Source organism: Bufo gargarizans, chromosome 10 (genome assembly GCF_014858855.1).
Source record: "Bufo gargarizans isolate SCDJY-AF-19 chromosome 10, ASM1485885v1, whole genome shotgun sequence".
Lineage (NCBI taxonomy): Eukaryota > Metazoa > Chordata > Amphibia > Anura > Bufonidae > Bufo > Bufo gargarizans.
The window spans coordinates 46,351,635-46,369,214 of NC_058089.1; the positions used below are offsets into that span (position 1 = coordinate 46,351,635).

The following is a 17,580-nucleotide window of genomic DNA, read 5'->3' on the forward strand; positions in this document are numbered from 1 at the left end:
GTGCGTTCAGTGAAACTAGCACTATTTTGCAAGCAAGTTCAGTCAGTTTTGTCTGCGATTGCGTTTAGTTGTTCAGTTTTTTCCGCGCGGGTGCAATGCGTTTTGATGCGTTTTTCACGCGCGTGATAAAAAACGGAATGTTTACAAACAACATCTCTTAGCAACCATCAGTGAAAAATGCATCGCACCCAGCACTTGCTTGCGGATGCAATGCGTTTTTCACGCAGCCCCATTCACTTCTATGGGGCCAGGGCTGCGTAAAAAACGCAGAATATAGAACATGCCTGCGATTTTCACGCAACGCAGAACTGATGCGTGAAAAACAACGCTCATGTGCACAGACCCATTGAAATGAATGGGTCAGGATTCAGTGCGGGTGCTATGCGTTCATGTCACGCATTGCACCCGCGCGGAAATCACGCTCGTGTGAAAGGGACCTTAGGGTTCATGCACACAAGCGTGTGTGCCCTGTTCCTGTATTGCAGACAGCAAACATCCCATTGAGGCCTCATGCACACGGGCGTTGTGCGGCTGTTCTGTGCATTGGGGACTGCAATTGTGGTCCCCAATGCACGGGCAACATCCGTGCAGCGGGCCGGACCCATTCAACTTAAATGGGTCCATGGTCAGTCCGCACCGCAAAAAAATATGACATGCCATATTTATTTGAGGTGCGGAATAACTGAAAGAAACACCACAGAAGAACTCCGTAGTGCTTCCGGTGTTCCGTTCTGCATCTCCGGAATTGCAGACCTATTCAAGTGAATGGGTCGACATCCGTGATGCATGGTACCCAACGGCCGTGTGCATGAGGCCTGACTTGAATGGGTCTGCAAGATACAGAGTGGTATGGAGCACAGGCACGGATCAGAAGCCCACGGAAGCAGTACAAAGTGCTTCCAAAGAATTTTTCTCCATGCTTCTGAACCTGCAAACAAATAGAACGTGTTCTATCTTTTTGTGGTGCGGAATGTATCTTGCGGATCGCAGACCCATTAAAGTGAATGGGTCCACATTTGCAAACTGCCTGCACTCGGCTAGTACCTGTGCATTGCAGACCACTATACAGGTCCTTCTCAAAAAATTAGCATATTGTGATAAAGTTCATTATTTTCTGTAATGTACTGATAAACATTAGACTTTCATATATTTTAGATTCATTACACACAACTGAAGTAGTTCAAGCCTTTTATTGTTTTAATATTGATGATTTTGGCATACAGCTCATGAAAAACCCAAATTCCTATCTAAAAAAATTAGCATATTTCATCCGACCAATAAAAGAAAAGTGTTTTTAATACAAAAACAGTCAACCTTCAAATAATTATGTTCAGTTATGCACTCAATACTTGGTCGGGAATCCTTTTGCAGAAATGACTGCTTCAATGCGGCGTGGCATGGAGGCAATCAGCCTGTGGCACTGCTGAGGTGTTATGGAGGCCCAGGATGCTTCGATAGCGGCCTTAAGCTCATCCAGAGTGTTGGGTCTTGCGTCTCTCAACTTTCTCTTCCCAATATCCCACAGATTCTCTATGGGGTTCAGGTCAGGAGAGTTGGCAGGCCAATTGAGCACAGTAATACCATGGTCAGTAAACCATTTACCAGTGGTTTTGGCACTGTGAGCAGGTGTCAGGTCGTGCTGAAAAATGAAATCTTCATCTCCATAAAGCTTTTCAGCAGATGGAAGCATGAAGTGCTCCAAAATCTCCTGATAGCTAGCTGCATTGACCCTGCCCTTGATAAAACACAGTGGACCAACACCAGCAGCTGACATGGCACCCCAGACCATCACTGACTGTGGGTACTTGAACACTGGACTTCAGGCATTTTGGCATTTCCCTCTCCCCAGTCTTCCTCCAGACTCTGGCACCTTGATTTTCCGAATGACATGCAACAGTCCAGTGCTGCTTCTCTGTAGCCCAGGTCAGGCGCTTCTGCCGCTGTTTCTGGGGAATGCGGCACCTGTAGCCCATTTCCTGCACACACCTGTACACGGTGGCTCTGGATGTTTCTACTCCAGACTCAGTCCACTGCTTCCGCAGGTCCCCCAAGGTCTGGAATCGGTCCTTCTCCACAATCTTCCTCAGGGTCCGGTCACCTCTTCTCGTTGTGCAGCGTTTTCTGCCACACTTTTTCCTTCCCACAGACTTCCCACTGAGGTGCCTTGATATAGCACTCTGGGAACAGCCTATTCGTTCAGACCTGAGCGTTTTACAGCGCGTTCAAACGCGCTTTAAAACGCTCAACACATGAAAAGCAATGCTTCCCTATGGGAATGGTTCTCACCTGGGCGTTTTACAGCGCGTACGATCGCGCTGTAAAACGCCCGCCGCTCAAACAAGTACTTGAGCTTCTTTGGGGCGTTTTGACACGCGTTTGTGGCCATAGGACACTGCAGTCAATGACACAAACGCGCGTCAAACGTGCGTTTACTATTACAAAAAACGTGCGTCAGAAATGCGCGTCAGAAACGCTCAGGTGTGAAAGCAGGGTGAGGGTGTCAATGATGGCCTTCTGGACAGCAGTCAGGTCGGCAGTCTTACCCATGATTGCGGTTTGGAGTAATGAACCAGGCTGGGAGTTTTTAAAAGCCTCAGGAATCTTTTACAGGTGTTTAGAGTTAATTAGTTGATTCAGATGATTAGGTTAATAGCTCGTTTAGAGAACCTTTTCATGATATGCAAATTTTTTTAGATAGGAAATTTGGGTTTTCCTGAGCTGTATGCCAAAATCATCAATATTAAAACAATAAAAGGCTTGAACTACTTCAGTTGGTGTGTAATGAATCTAAAATATATGAAAGTCTAATGTTTATCAGTACATTACAGAAAATAATGAACTTTATCACAATATGCAAATTTTTTTAGAAGGACCTGTATATAGTGCAGCACTCTTGGGGAAAGCCACCTCAGATGCTGTGGTTACAAAAGACCATGGCATCTGTCTGCGATCGGCATTATGGTCAATCACATACATTAGCCCTCCTGGATCTCTTTTAAAACAGCAGAAACCCAGAATCTAAACAAACCTGTCTCAGCAAACTACACTTTGCTGAAACCACTGCAGCATTCTTGATTTCAATTATCTCATCTGGGTGAGATATACACGCCTTCCACCACAGTAGATACAGATAGATATACAGATGTAAATAGATACAGTAAATAATGATGGATCTCTTTCTTTCTTTCTTTCTTTCTTTCTTTCTTCTCTTTTTTTCTCTCTCTTTTTTTCTCTCTCTTTTTTTCTCTCTCTTTTTTTCTCTCTCTTTTCTCTCTTTTTTTCTCTCTCTTTTTTTCTCTCTCTTTTTTTCTCTCTCTTTTTTCTCTCTCTTTTTTTCTCTCTCTTTTTTTCTCTCTCTTTTTTTCTCTCTCTTTTTTTCTCTCTCTTTTTTTCTCTCTCTTTTTTCTCTCTCTTTTTTTTCTCTCTCTTTTTTTCTCTCTCTTTTTTTCTCTCTTTTTTTCTGCTCTCTTTTTTCTCTCTCTTTTTTATCCTCCTCTCCTTTTTTTTTTTGTCCCTCTCTCTTTTTTCTCCTCTCTCTTTTTTGCTCTCTGCTGTCTTTATCCTCTCGTCTCTTTTTTCTCTCTCTCTCTCTCTTTCTTTCTCTCTCGTAACTGATTGGAGCCCCAGGATTACACTGCTGGGGCTCTGATCGGAGCTGCCACCAATGAAGAGGACCCTGTGGCCACTGCCACCAATGATTTTAATACTGGGAAGGTTGGGGGGCGCACTGCGCCACCAATTACTTTAATACTTTGGGGGGGGGGGGGGGAAGTGAGGGCGCACTGCGCCACCAATGTTTTTAATACTGGGGAGGGCGCACTGCGCCACCAATGATAATTAACGTTTAATACAGGAGGCGGGTGTGTCGGCGACAGAATCGGCACCCTGCCTCTGACAGGGAGCTGCGAACAGCGGCAGCAGTTAGCCCCTCAGGTGCGGCACCTGAGGGGTTAACTGCCGCTGATCGCAGCTTCCTGTCATATGGGCTGGGCACCACCTCCCGTATTTGTATTAGACGTTAACTTTCATTGGTGGCGCAATGCACCCGCCCCTCCTCCTCCAGTCTCTCCCCAATGGCAGTGCGGCACAGGGGGGAGGGCGAGAGTGACTCCTTCTCCCCTGTGCTAATGAGAGGAACATGGCGTGCTGACAGCAGCGCACTCAGGTTCTGTGATGACGCGCTGGACGCATTATCTGCAAGGTTAGATGCCGATACTGATAACTTAGAAAATCATGAATATCGGCCGATAACATCGGTAAATCCAGTAGATCCCTACACTCTAGTCAGCTAATTAATCCAGAACACCTGAGCAAAGGGCTCCTGAGACTTTAAATTGTCTGTCTTGTTCAGTAGGAATCACAATCATGGGAAAGACTGCTGATTGACACCCTCCATAAGGAGGGAAAGCCTCAAAAAGGTAATGGCAAAAGAAGTTGGATGTTCCCAAAATGCTGTATCAAAGCACATTAATAGAAAGTTATGTGGAAGAAAAAGGTGCGCAAGCAGCAAAGGACCCAGAGTCTGGAGGAAGAACGGAGAGGCAGACAATGCAAGATGCTTGAAGTCCAGTGTGACGTTTCCACAGTCTGTTGGTTTGGGGAGCCATGTCATCTGCTGGTGTTGGTCCACTGTGCTTCATTAAGTCCAGAGTAAATGCAGCCGTCTACCAGGAGGTTTTGGAGCACTTCATGCTTCCTTCCGCAGACGAGCTTTATCAAGATAGTGACTTCATTTTCCAGCAGGACTTGGCACCTGCCCACACTGCCAAAGGTACCAAAACCTGGTTCAATGACCATAGAGTTACTGTGCCTGATTGGCCAGCAAACTCGCCTGACCTGAACCCAATAGAGAATCTGTTGGGCATTGCAAAGACAAAGATGAGACATGAGACCAGGGGCCCAAACCAAATACTAAGTACATATGCATGCATACTTTTCAGAGGTCCTACATTTTTCTATTTAACATCCTTTTTTCATTGATTTCATGTAATATTCAAATTTTCTAAGAGTGTGAATTTGGGGTTTTCATAAGCTGTAAGCCATATTCATCCAAATTATAACAAATAAAGGCTTGAAATATCTCGCTCTGCATGTAAGGAGTCTCATATATTAGTATCACCTTTTAAGTTGCATTACTGAATAAATACATTTTTGCACTTATTCTAAATTTTCGAGTTTCACCTGTAGGGAATGTATTGGCATTGTAACTTGCAGTCATGTAAGTATACATGATCAATTTGGAGACTGGCAGAATCCAGAGGGATACCAACAGAAAGGAAAAATAAAAAAATAGGAAGAAGCCTCATGCACACGACCGTATGAATTTGGTGGTCCACAAAAGATCTGCAAAAAATATGAATGACATCCGCGTGCATTCTGAATTTTGCAGAACGGAACAGCTGACCCCTAATAGAACAGTACTATTCTGGTCTATAATGCAGACAATAATAGGACATGTTCTATTTCTTTGTGGAAACAGAATGCACAGGGAGTAACTTCCATATATAATTTTTATTTTTTTGTGGACCCATTGAAGTCAATGGGTCCGGATACGGTTTGCAAAAAAACTGAACGGACACGGAAATAAAATACATTTTGTGTGCATGAGCCCTAAGAATAAGGACACACAACTACTTTGGCCAACACATACATCACAAGACCAAAGGTTGTGGTATAGCACTGACTGCAGTGCAAGTAATGAAAGTCAAATTAGCATGACTGTGACAAATCCAGTGTTGGCATGTAGTCTCAGCCTTGCCAGGATAGGAGGACAGGTGCTTCTCGTCCTTTGTAGGAGAGATCAGAGGTGTGACTCTTGACTCTTAACTCTTACCACTCCACCTCATTTGTTTTCCAATTTGGGATTATATATATGTCCCCTATGATGGAGGAGGACCGGGCCCTGTCTGTATGCTGTGCTGTTGGTGTGCATTTATAGATACTGTAAATGTATGCACTTGCGGGCTTGTAATCTGCATGCAGCATATGTGCTAGGGAAGTAAAACGGGGAGTCACTGGTTGAGAAGGATCTGGGTGTATTAGTAGATCTTATACTAAATAACAGCATGCAATGCCAGTCAGCTGCCTCTAAGGCCAACAGAATTTTTTTCTTGTATTTAAAGAGGTATGGACTCACGGAACAGGGATGTAATATTGCCACTATTCAAAGCATTGGTAAGGCCTCGCCTGGAATATGCGGTTCAGTTCTGGGCACCAGTCAATAAAAAGGATGCCCTGGTGTTAGAAAAAGTGCAAAGGAGAGCAACTAAACTCTTAAAGGACCTGGAAGATCTTAGCTATGAGCAAAGATTAAAATAACTGAATTTGCTTATAGGGTTGCATCGTGTATTGAACTTTCGATGCCCAATCGATACTTTTGCACCCGGATCGATGCGATACCGGGGTTTGCTATTTTCAGATACTAGACTACGCTATTGCACAGCCTAGTATCTTTTAGAGAACATGGCTCACGCCACCCTCAGCGCTCACCATGTTCTCCTGAGCTTGCACAGTGGAGAAGGAGGCAGTCCCTCCCTCCCTCTCCACTGTGACGTGGCTGACACTGGCCAACAATGAAGAGTGGGGAGGGGGCTGTGAAGTTGCTGCTGCCACCAATGAAGATGATTGAGGCTACTTTCACACAGGCGTTTTGGCTTTCCGTTTGTGAGATCCGTTCAGGGCTCTCACAAGCGGTCCAAAACTGATCCGTTTTGCCCTAATGCATTCTGAATATAAAAGGATCCGCTTCAGAATGCATCAGTTTGCCTCCGTTCAGTCTCCATTCCACTTTGGAGGCGGACACCAAAACGCTGCTTGTAGCGAAACTGAGCCAAACGGATCCGTTCTGACACACAATGTAAGTCAATGGGGACTGATCCGTTTTCTCTAGCACAATAGAAAATGGATCCATCCTCTATTGACTTTCAGTGGTGTTCAAGACGGATCCGTCTTGGCTATGTTAAAGATGATACAAACAGGTCTGTTCTGAATGGATGCAGACTGTTGTATTATCTGAACAGATCCGTCTGTGTAGATCCATGACGAATCCGCACCAAACGCGAGTGTGAAAGTAGCCTAACATGATTATAATACTGAGGGGGGAGGCAACTGCGCCACCAATGCATATGGTTAACCCTTAAATACAAATGTAGTCTGCAGGTGCCGGTGGTATCACATACCCAGCAGCCAACCTCAGTGATGGGGCACAGCGATCCACCAAACTGTGTCGATTAACCCCTCAAGTGTGGGGTTAATTGACGGGGATCGCCGCACCTTGTCATAGAGGCCGTATGTGATACTGCCGGCACCCACAGCCTACATTTGTATTTAAAGGTTCATCATATGCATTGCTGGTGCAGTGGCCTCCCCCCTCAGTATTAGGCCTCATGCACGCGGCCGTTGCTGTATTGCGACCCACATACAGTGGGTCCGCAATACACTGGTACCGGCCATGTGCACCACGCATCACGGATGCAGACCGATTCACTTGAATGGGTCCGCAATCCGGGATATGTGGTGCAGAATGGAAGCATGGATCGGAAGCCCACGTAAACACTACAGAGTGCTTCCTTGGTGTTTCTGTCCGTACCTCCGCACCGCAAAAAAATATTTTTTTATGATGCAGACGGATCACGGAATTCAAGTTGAATGGGTCTCGATCCGTCCCGGCTGCCACATGGATGCTGCCCGTGCATTGGGGACCGCTAATTGCGGTCCCCAATGCATGGAACGACTGCACAACGGCCGTGTGCATGAGGCCTTATAATCATGTTAATTATCTTTATTGGTGGCACAGTGCGGCCCCCCACCCCAGTATTATAATCATTGGTGGTCCAGTGGCCACAGGATCCCCTCCCTTCTTCCTCAGAATATTCATTGGTGGCAGTGACCGCTTCCGATCAGAGCCCCACCAGTGAAATCGCGGGGTTCTGATCAGTTACCATGGCAGCCAGGGCGCTACTGAAGCCTTGGCTGTCATAGTAACCTCCCTGCTGCTGTTCTGTGTGCACAAAGAACAGGGCAGCAGGAGCAGTATAAAATCCTATTCACCCTAATAGATCTCTATTAGGGTGAATAGGGAAAGGGATCAAAAGATCCCAGGTTCTAGCCCCTAAGGGGGCTAATAATTGTAAAAATAAAAAAAATGTACATATAAAAAGTATATTAACAATAAAAAATAAACATATTAGGTATCACTGCATCCGAAAAAGTCCAAACTGTTAAAAAATATCTCCTATGTGGTGAACGCCGTAACAAAAAAAACAAAAAAAAAACAAAACATGATTTGTCATTTTTTAATCACTTCGTCCACCCCCCCAAAAAAAATAGGCCGGACGTTCCATGAAATATGGTTTCACACGTTTTTTTTTGTTTTGTTTTTTTACATGGTATCTAGTATCGCAATGCTTTTTTATGGTATTAAAATTTTCGGATTCTGACAACCCTATTTGCTCAGTCTTGAAATAACGTCTAAGGGGGTAATGATTAATCTTTTCAAATATAAAAAAGAACCATACAAAAAATATAGAGAGAAGCTGTTCTGTGTTGAACCCCATCAAAAAAACTATGGGCCACTCCCTATGACTGGAGGAAAAAAAGATTCAGTCATTAGAGGCGACAAGCATTCTTTACAGTAAGGGCTGTGAATCTCTGCAATAGCCTGCTGCCGGAGCTGGTTACAGCAAATACAGTAGATGGCTTCGAAAAAGGCTTAGATGACTTTAAAGGGCTTCTGTCACCCCACTAAACCTTTTTTTTTTCTTTTTCTTTTTTCTTTTCTTACTTATAATCCCTATAGTGCGATTTATGCCTACAAAATCTACAAACCGGATTCCAAAAAAGTTGGGACACTAAACAAATTGTGAATAAAAACTGAATGCAATGATGTGGAGATTGCAAATGTCAATATTTTATTTGTAATAGAACGTAGATGACAGATCAAACGTTTAATCCGAGTAAATGTATCATTTTAAAGGAAAAATGCGTTGATTCAAATTTTCACGGTGTCAACAAATCCCCAAAAAGTTGGGACAAGTAGCAATAAGAGTCTGGAAAAAGTTAATTTGAGCATAACGAAGAGCTGGAAGACCAAGTAACACTAATTAGGTCAATTGGCAACATGATTGGGTATAAAAAGAGCTTCTCAGAGTGGCAGTGTCTCTCAGAAGCCAAGATGGGTAGAGGATCACCAATTCCCACAATGTTGCGCAGAAAGATAGTGGAGCAATATCAGAAAGGTGTTACCCAGCGAAAAATTGCAAAGACTTTGCATCTATCATCATCAACTGTGCATAACATCATCCGAAGATTCAGAGAATCTGGAACAATCTCTGTGCGTAAGGGTCAAGGCCGTAAAACCATACTGGATGCCCGTGATCTCCGGGCCCTTAAACGACACTGCACCACAAACAGGAATGCTACTGTAAAGGAAATCACAGAATGGGCTCAGGAATACTTCCAGAAACCATTGTCAGTGAACACAATCCACCGTGCCATCCGCCGTTGCCAGCTGAAACTCTACAGTGCAAAGAAGAAGCCATTTCTAAGCAAGATCCACAAGCTCAGGCGTTTTCACTGGGCCAGGGATCATTTAAAATGGAGTGTGGCAAAATGGTTCTGTGGTCAGACGAGTCACGATTCGAAGTTCCTTTTGGAAATCTGGGACTCCATGTCATCCGGACCAAAGAGGACAAGGACAACCCAAGTTGTTATCAACGCTCAGTTCAGAAGCCTGCATCTCTGATGGTATGGGGTTGCATGAGTGCGTGTGGCATGGGCAGCTTGCATGTCTGGAAAGGCACCATCAATGCAGAAAAATATATTCAGGTTCTAGAACAACATATGCTCCCATCCAGACGTCATCTCTTTCAGGGAAGACCCTGCATTTTTCAACAAGATAATGCCAGACCACATTCTGCATCAATCACAACATCATGGCTGCGTAGGAGAAGGATCCGGGTACTGAAATGGCCAGTCTGCAGTCCAGATCTTTCACCTATAGAGAACATTTGGCGCATCATAAAGAGGAAGGTGCAACAAAGAAGGCCCAAGACGATTGAACAGTTAGAGGCCTGTATTAGACAAGAATGGGAGAGCATTCCTATTTCTAAACTTGAGAAACTGGTCTCCTCGGTCCCCAAACGTCTGTTGAGTGTTGTAAGAAGAAGGGGAGATGCCACACAGTGGTGAAAATGGCCTTGTCCCAACTTTTTGGGGATTTGTTGACACCATGAAATTCTGATTCAACATATTTTTCCCTTTAAAATGGTACATTTTCTCAGTTGAAACTTTTGTTCCGTGATTTATGTTCTATTCTGAATAAAATATTAGAAGTTGGCACCTCCACATCATTGCATTCAGTTTTTATTCACGATTTGTATAGTGTCCCAACTTTTTGGGAATCCGGTTTGTAATTAATCATTTTGGTCCAGTAGATTTTGTTTAAAACATGCTTTTAAAATATGCAAATTACCTTGCTACCGCATCCTCTGATCCTAAAGACGCCCCCTCCGCATTGTGATTGACAGGGCCAGGGAACGGAATCGTTCTCTGCTGGCCCTGCCTGTTCGCATTCAAAATCTGGCGCCTGCGCCACTGCCATACCTGTCTTCAATCGGCGCGGCCGCTCGCTCGGCCGCTCCATTCTCAATGCGCCTGCGCCAGGTGTAGATGTGACGTCATCGGCGCAGGCGCATTGAGGATGGAGCGGCCGAGCAAGCGGCCGCCTCTCAGTGCGCCTGCGCCGATTGAAGACAGGGTACGGCAGCGGCGCAGATTTTGAATGCGAACAGGCAGGGCCAGCAGAGAACGATCCCGTTCCCTGGCCCTGTCAATCACAATGCGGAGGGGGCGTCTTTAGGATCAGAGGATGCGGCTGCTACCAGCAAGTAGCCGCCCTACTTGCTGGTAGCAAGGTAATTTGCATATTTTAAAAGCATGTTTTAAACAAAATCTACAGGACCAAAATCATTAATTAGATTATGTAGGCATAAATCGCAGTGTAGGGATTATAAGTAAGCAAAAAAAAAAAAAAAAAAAAAAAAAAAAAGTTTAGTGGGGTGACAGAAGCCCTTTAATTCAAAATTGAGGCTTATGACAATGCATAGAAATCTTGTTCTGCACACCCTTTACCCTTGGCCCAACCCCTTTTTAAAAGGAAGATGGACATTGATCCAGGGATTTATTCTGATTGCCATATCTGTAGTTGGGAAGGATTTTTTTTAAATAATTTTTTCCTTCATAGGGTGTTTTTTTTTTTCTGTCTTCCTTTTGGATCGATATAGCTGGATAAGGCTACTTTCACACTTGCGTTCGGAGCGGATCTGTCTGGTATCTGCACAGACGGATCCGCTCCTATAATGCAAATGATGGTATCCGTTTAGAACGGATCCGTCTGCATTATATTTCAGAAAAAATTCTAAGTCTGAAAGTTAGTCAGACGGATCCGTCCAGACTACATTGAAAGTCGATGGGGGACGGATCCGTTTGAAATTGCACCCTATTGTGTCAACATCAAACGGATCCGTTCTCATTCACTTACATTGCAAGTCTGGACGGATCCGTTTGGCTCCACACGGCCAGGCGGACACTAAAACGCTGCAAGCACCGTTCAGGTGTCCGCCTGCTGAGCGGAGCAGAGGCTGAACGCTGCCAGACTGATGCATTCTGAGCAGATCCGCATCCACTCAGAATGCATTGGGGCTGTACGGATCCGTTCGGGGCCGCTTGTGAGAGCCTTCAAACGGAACTCACAAGTGGAACCCCGAACGCAAGTGTGAAAGTAGCCTTACATGTTGGTCTCTTGATGGACTTTTTGTCTTTTTCCAACCTTAACAACTATGTAACAAGACAGGATGTAAGCCGTTGCTGTTTTATACTGGCGGTTTTAGGAAAAATGGAAAACCTCATTATTTGTCTGCTAATGTCGGCTCCAATAAAAGCTGGTTGTTACACTTGTGTATGACACTCGAGTTTTGCTTCTATGTATCTTCATGTATAAATGATTTATCTTTTTTTTATTTTCTGTTCTAGTGAATCTGACCGGAAATGAAGACAAAGTTGGAATGGAAGACTTTGAACTGCTGAAAATTCTAGGCACTGGAGGCAAGACCTGACCTCTAACATTCACGTATCTCATCATAGAACTCCTTCTGTTGTTACACATGAAACCTTTCATTTTGTAGTTTATAAGTATATTTTACAGCATTTTGTGACATGCATTATCTATTGCTGCAGTCAGGTTTTTTTTATTCTAGTACCATGCTGTCCAATACAGCTATATAATAATAATATCAGTATGAAGTTAAAGTGACTTCTCCACCAGTGCCGTAGTACTACAACACGCTGATCGGATGGGTGCAGGAGCTGCGCACTCCCAATCAGCTGCAGGGGTCCGGCTGTTCCCATGTACTGATGCTGGTGCAGATGCCGGCACATTAACCCTCACTATGCCATGGTCGGGGGGGGGGGGGGTGTGAAGGGAGGGAACTCCCTCCCTGTCCCATAGGATCCCCGTGCTACTATGACAGGGACCCGATGTCTGGGAAGGCAGCCCGATGTCGTCTTTAGGCATTGTGCTGCCTTCCCTGTTGGGCTACTTTCACACTTGCGTTCGGTGCGGATCCATCTGGTATCTGCACAAACGGATCCGCACCTATAATGCAAACGCTGGCATCCGTCTGCATAATGAAAACTCAGATCCGACAGTATATTCTAACACAGAGGCGTTCCCATGGTGATGGGGACGCTTCAAGTTAGAATATACTAAGAACTGTATACATGACTGCTGCCTGGCAGCACCCGATCTCTTACAGGGGGCTGTGATCAGCACAATTAACCCCTCCCACCCCATGTCATTGGTGGCAGCGGAGAGTTCCGATCGGAGTCCCAGTTTAATCGCTGGGGCTCTGATTGTTTACCATGGCAGCCAGGACGCTACTGCAGTCCTGGCTGCCATGGTTACTTAGCAATTTTAGAAGCATTATACTTACTTGCGCTGTCTGTGGCCGGCCGGTCGCGCCTCTTACTTGTAAGTGTAAGGTCTGTGCATCGCATTGCTTATAGCACAGACCTGTCACTTACCAGTAGGAGGAGCGCCCGGCCGGCCACAGACAGCGCAGGTAAGTATAAGGCTGGGTTCACACCTGAGCGTTTTACAGCGCGTTCCTACGTGCTGTAAACCGCTCAACAGGCAAGAACCAATGATTCCCTATGGGAATGGTTCTCATCTGAGCGTTTTACAGCGTGTAAGAACACGCTGTAAAACGCCCTACGCCCCAAGAAGTACAGGAGCTTCTTAGGGGCGTAGTGTCGTGCGTTCCCGTACATAGACTTCCGGGAACGCGCGACAATGGGCGTTCGCTTGCACAGGAGCCGCGTATGTGAGGCGCCCGTAGAATCGCACATACAGAGCGCTCCATCCAGTACGCTCAGGTGTGAACCCAGCGTAATGCTTCTAAAATTGCTAAGTAACCATGGCTGCCAGAACTGAAGTATCGTCCTGGCTGCCATGGTAACCGATCGGAGTCCCAGCGATTAAACTGGGACTCCGATCGGAACTCTCCGCTGCCACCAATGATGGTGGAGGGGGTCTATTTTAATTAGGAGGGGAGAGGGGAGGCCGCACTGGCCACCAATGAATTTAATACTGGGGAGGGAGGGGGGGGCCGCACTGGCCACAAATGAATTTAATACTGGGGAGGGAGGGGGGTCCGCACTGGCCACCAATGAATTTAAAACTGGGTGTGACACCTGAGGGGTTAATTGTGCGGATCACAGCCCCCTGTAAGAGATCGGGTGGTGCCAGGCAGCAGGGGGCAGTCATGTACACAGTTCTTAGTATATTCTAACTTGAAGCGTCTCCATCACCATGGGAACGCCTCTATGTTAGAATATACTGTCGGATCTGAGTTTTCATGATCTAACTCAAATCCGATGGTATATTCTAACATAGAGGGGTTCCCATGGTGATGGGGACGCTTCAAGTTAAAATATACCATGGAGAAAACTGTGATCCGATGGTATATTAATAGGAACTCCTGACTTTACATTTAAAGTCAATGGGGGACGGATACGTTTGCAATTGTACCATATTGTGTCAACGTCAAACGGATCCGTCCCCATTGACTTGCATTGTAAGTCAGGACGGATCCGTTTGGCTCCGCACGGCCAGGCGGACACCAAAACGCTGCAAGCTGCATGGGGTGTCCGCCTGCTGAACGGAAAGGAGGCCAAACTGAGGCATTCTGAGCGGAATGCATTGGGGATGTACGGATCCGTTCAGGGCCGCTTGTGAGAGCCTTCAAACGGAACTCACAAGCGGAACCCCGAACGCAAGTGTGAAAGTAGCCTTAGCCTGTGAGATCTAGCCCCCTGAATCTCACAGACAGGAAGGCTGTAAGTGTATTACACAGTGTAATACACTTACAGACAATGCATTACAATACAGATGTATTGTAATGCATTGGAGAGGGGATTAAACCCCTCAAAGGTTGGGGGGGGAGTTAAAATAAAGTTTCTAAACAATCAAGAGGAGAAAGCGCTGCCGGCACTGCTACACCTGACCAGTATGCAGGATTGCAAGGAGGACACAAGTAATGCGATTCAGCAAATGGATACGGTGGTGCTCTGCTGAGATAGACACAATGGTGTATTCTGGAGAGAGAGGAGAAGGAGACAGCGGCACTCACCAATTCCAAGATAAAACGTCCAGTTTATTAGGCTTCTATAAAATAAAGTTTCTGCATAATAATAATTTAAAAAGTGTGTTTTCCCATAATTAATAAAATAAATTGTAAAAGAAAAGAGAAAAGTAGACATATTAGGTATTGTCGCGTCCGTATCGACCAGCTCTATAAAAATATCACATGATCCACCCCGTCAGGTGAACTCTGTAAAAAAAATAATAGTAATAAGTACCAAAAGTGCAATTTTTTGGGTCACCTTCCCTCACAAAAGTGTAATACCAAGTGATCAAAAAGTTATATGTACCCCAAAATGGTACCAATCAAACTATCATCTTATCCCGCAAAAAATATGAGACCCAGCATAAGACAATCAATGATTTTTTTTTTTTTTAAATATGGCTGTCAAAAAATGGCAACACAAAAACATGATATTTTTCTTTTGAAAAATGCTTTTACTGAGATAAGACTTAACAAAAAGACTTAAAGATGTATGCGGCTTTCAGGGACCTGCTAGACAAATATATTTGTGTAATACTCATTTACTTTTTTTTGCAGCATATGGGAAAGTTTTTCTTGTACGCAAAGTAACTGGGCCAGATGCAAAGCGCCTTTATGCTATGAAGGTTCTGCGTAAAGCAGCCCTGGTTCAGAAAGAGAAAACAGCAGAACACACACGGACAGAGCGCACAGTACTAGAACATGTAAGAGAGAGTCCATTTCTTGTGACTCTTCACTACGCCTTCCAGACAGATGCCAAACTCCACCTAATACTAGGTAGGTAAAATGTAAAAAAAAATATTTGGATTATGAGGTGGCTCACCTGCTGACTTATCTGAACTGGGTGCTCTAACTTATTGATTCACCCAATCTATTAGAAATGTACGTTTATTCTAGTATTGTTAGGCGCAGCTACATCTGGACACACCATGGATTCAGTATTAGTAAAACTGGATTATATTTATTAATATATATATATATATATATATATATATATATATATATATATTAAAAAATATATATATATATAAAAACTTCATTAAAACATCCTAAAATACAAATGACTGATTCTTGATAGCCCACAATGTTATCAATACTTGCTACTAATAACAGTGTAACCTGCAAACACAAAATAAAATTAGCTATGGTTTGCACCATATACCGTAAATGCGTCTCAATGATGGTATGTGTATCAATAAAGGTATGCATAATATACGGTGCATACAAAGTTTCATAGACAAGTTTTATAGAAGATGAGAATTGAAGAATATTTATGTGCTAGTCATTTTAGGGAATATACGTTTTTTTTATAAATAAAATAAAAAAAAGACCTTTGTTTTAGAAAACGCTTAAAAAAAAAAATGTACAGTTATAGAATTAAATTTTTAGAGAGGTTCTATTAAAAACCGGTAGGTAGAGAATACATTTTTAATCTTTTAATTTAAATTTATTTTTATTTTTTTTGTTTTGATATAAATCATGAAACACAACAAAATCAGTCCTCGATTAAAAGATATAATAATTTTAGATATACTATATGAGTAAGGTTTTGCAAAACTGCCTTCTAGTAAAACTGCTGAGAAATCATAATGGAACCGCATAGAAACCGTGAATATGTATTTTTGAACAATATGTTTATAATTGAATGTATGAGTTTCCGACTTGATTTATTTAAGAAATATATATTTAATAATATTTGATGAGGTTGTGAGAGTATACAAAAGTAAAGCCACTCCAGGATTTGGATATATCCTATGGCTAGAAATCCTGGATAAGGTATTTAAACAAGCTGAAAACATAGGGGGCTTAACCACTGAAGAAGGAGTATGTTATTAACTCCGAAATGCGTTTGGTATGAATAAGCCCCCCTGACAATATATTGGAGGTTCGCTTGTTACATATACAGACTCTGGAGGGCTCTTGAAAGATTCACAGAATTTTCACAAGCAGATTGAGCTATGCCAAGACAGCGCAAAAATATGTGGGACGCCAAAGTTCTCAACATTCCACATTAGGAGTTGCCGGCTTGATCCTGCGGTCATACAGCTAGGAAGCACAGCGCAACAAGACTCACGAGAGAAAGAAGATGGAGGTAAGGGTTTCCCAGAGCGCAACATACGTGGGACGCCACAGCAGATACGGGACCCAGCCGCAACCCAGCGAACAGTGAGTAATTGGCCCAAGTATATATATGCAAGCATGACTATAAGACCCAAACTATTAACGCAACATCTCCATAAGTAATAGTGTTGGAATTACTATTTACAGTACAGTACATAGGGAATAGGTGAGTATTACTGCGCAGCATATGATTCACTCAACCAACATCGTGACCTCTATTAGTAGGATTAGTACAACAGTACATGGACTGATTTCATCTGGATTCAATATCACAATATAAACGTGATTCAGAGAAAACCTTCTAAATAGACTTTTTTATATCTATATATTTACATGTTCTGTGGCACAGATTTGTGTTTTTGCTGAAAGACAAATGAATATAAATTAGCAATATCAACATAAGACATATAATTGTGACATTTAACAACTTTTATTCACTTTTATTAAGGAATTGATAATATTGTTTGTACCGTATATTGTGCATACCTTTATTGATACACATCCCATCATTGAGACGCATTTATATGGTGCAAACCATAGCTAATTTAATTTTGTGTTTGCAGGTTACATTGTTATTAGTAGCAAGTATTGATAACATTGTGGGCTATCAAGAATTAGTCATTTGTATTTTAGAATGCTTTAATGACTTTTTGGGGGGGAGATATTTTAATATATATAATAATTAAATAAATATAATCAAGTTTTACTAATAATACTGAATCCATGGTGTGTCCAGATGTAGGTGTGCCTGACTATACTAGAATAAATAATAATGAAG

The 17,580-nt window shown here is 43.4% G+C and overlaps 1 protein-coding gene across 1 annotated transcript in view; it reads left to right on the top strand.

Annotated features, from left to right (window-relative positions):
- LOC122920155 (ribosomal protein S6 kinase alpha-5-like) overlaps positions 1-17,580 on the top strand; it is a 133,041-nt gene that overhangs the window by 17,619 nt on the left and 97,842 nt on the right. Inside the window, exons 2-3 of the mRNA XM_044269379.1 lie at positions 12,031-12,102; positions 15,240-15,458. Of these exons, the coding sequence (XP_044125314.1) occupies positions 12,031-12,102; positions 15,240-15,458 (291 nt within the window). The remainder of the gene's footprint in view (positions 1-12,030; positions 12,103-15,239; positions 15,459-17,580) is intronic.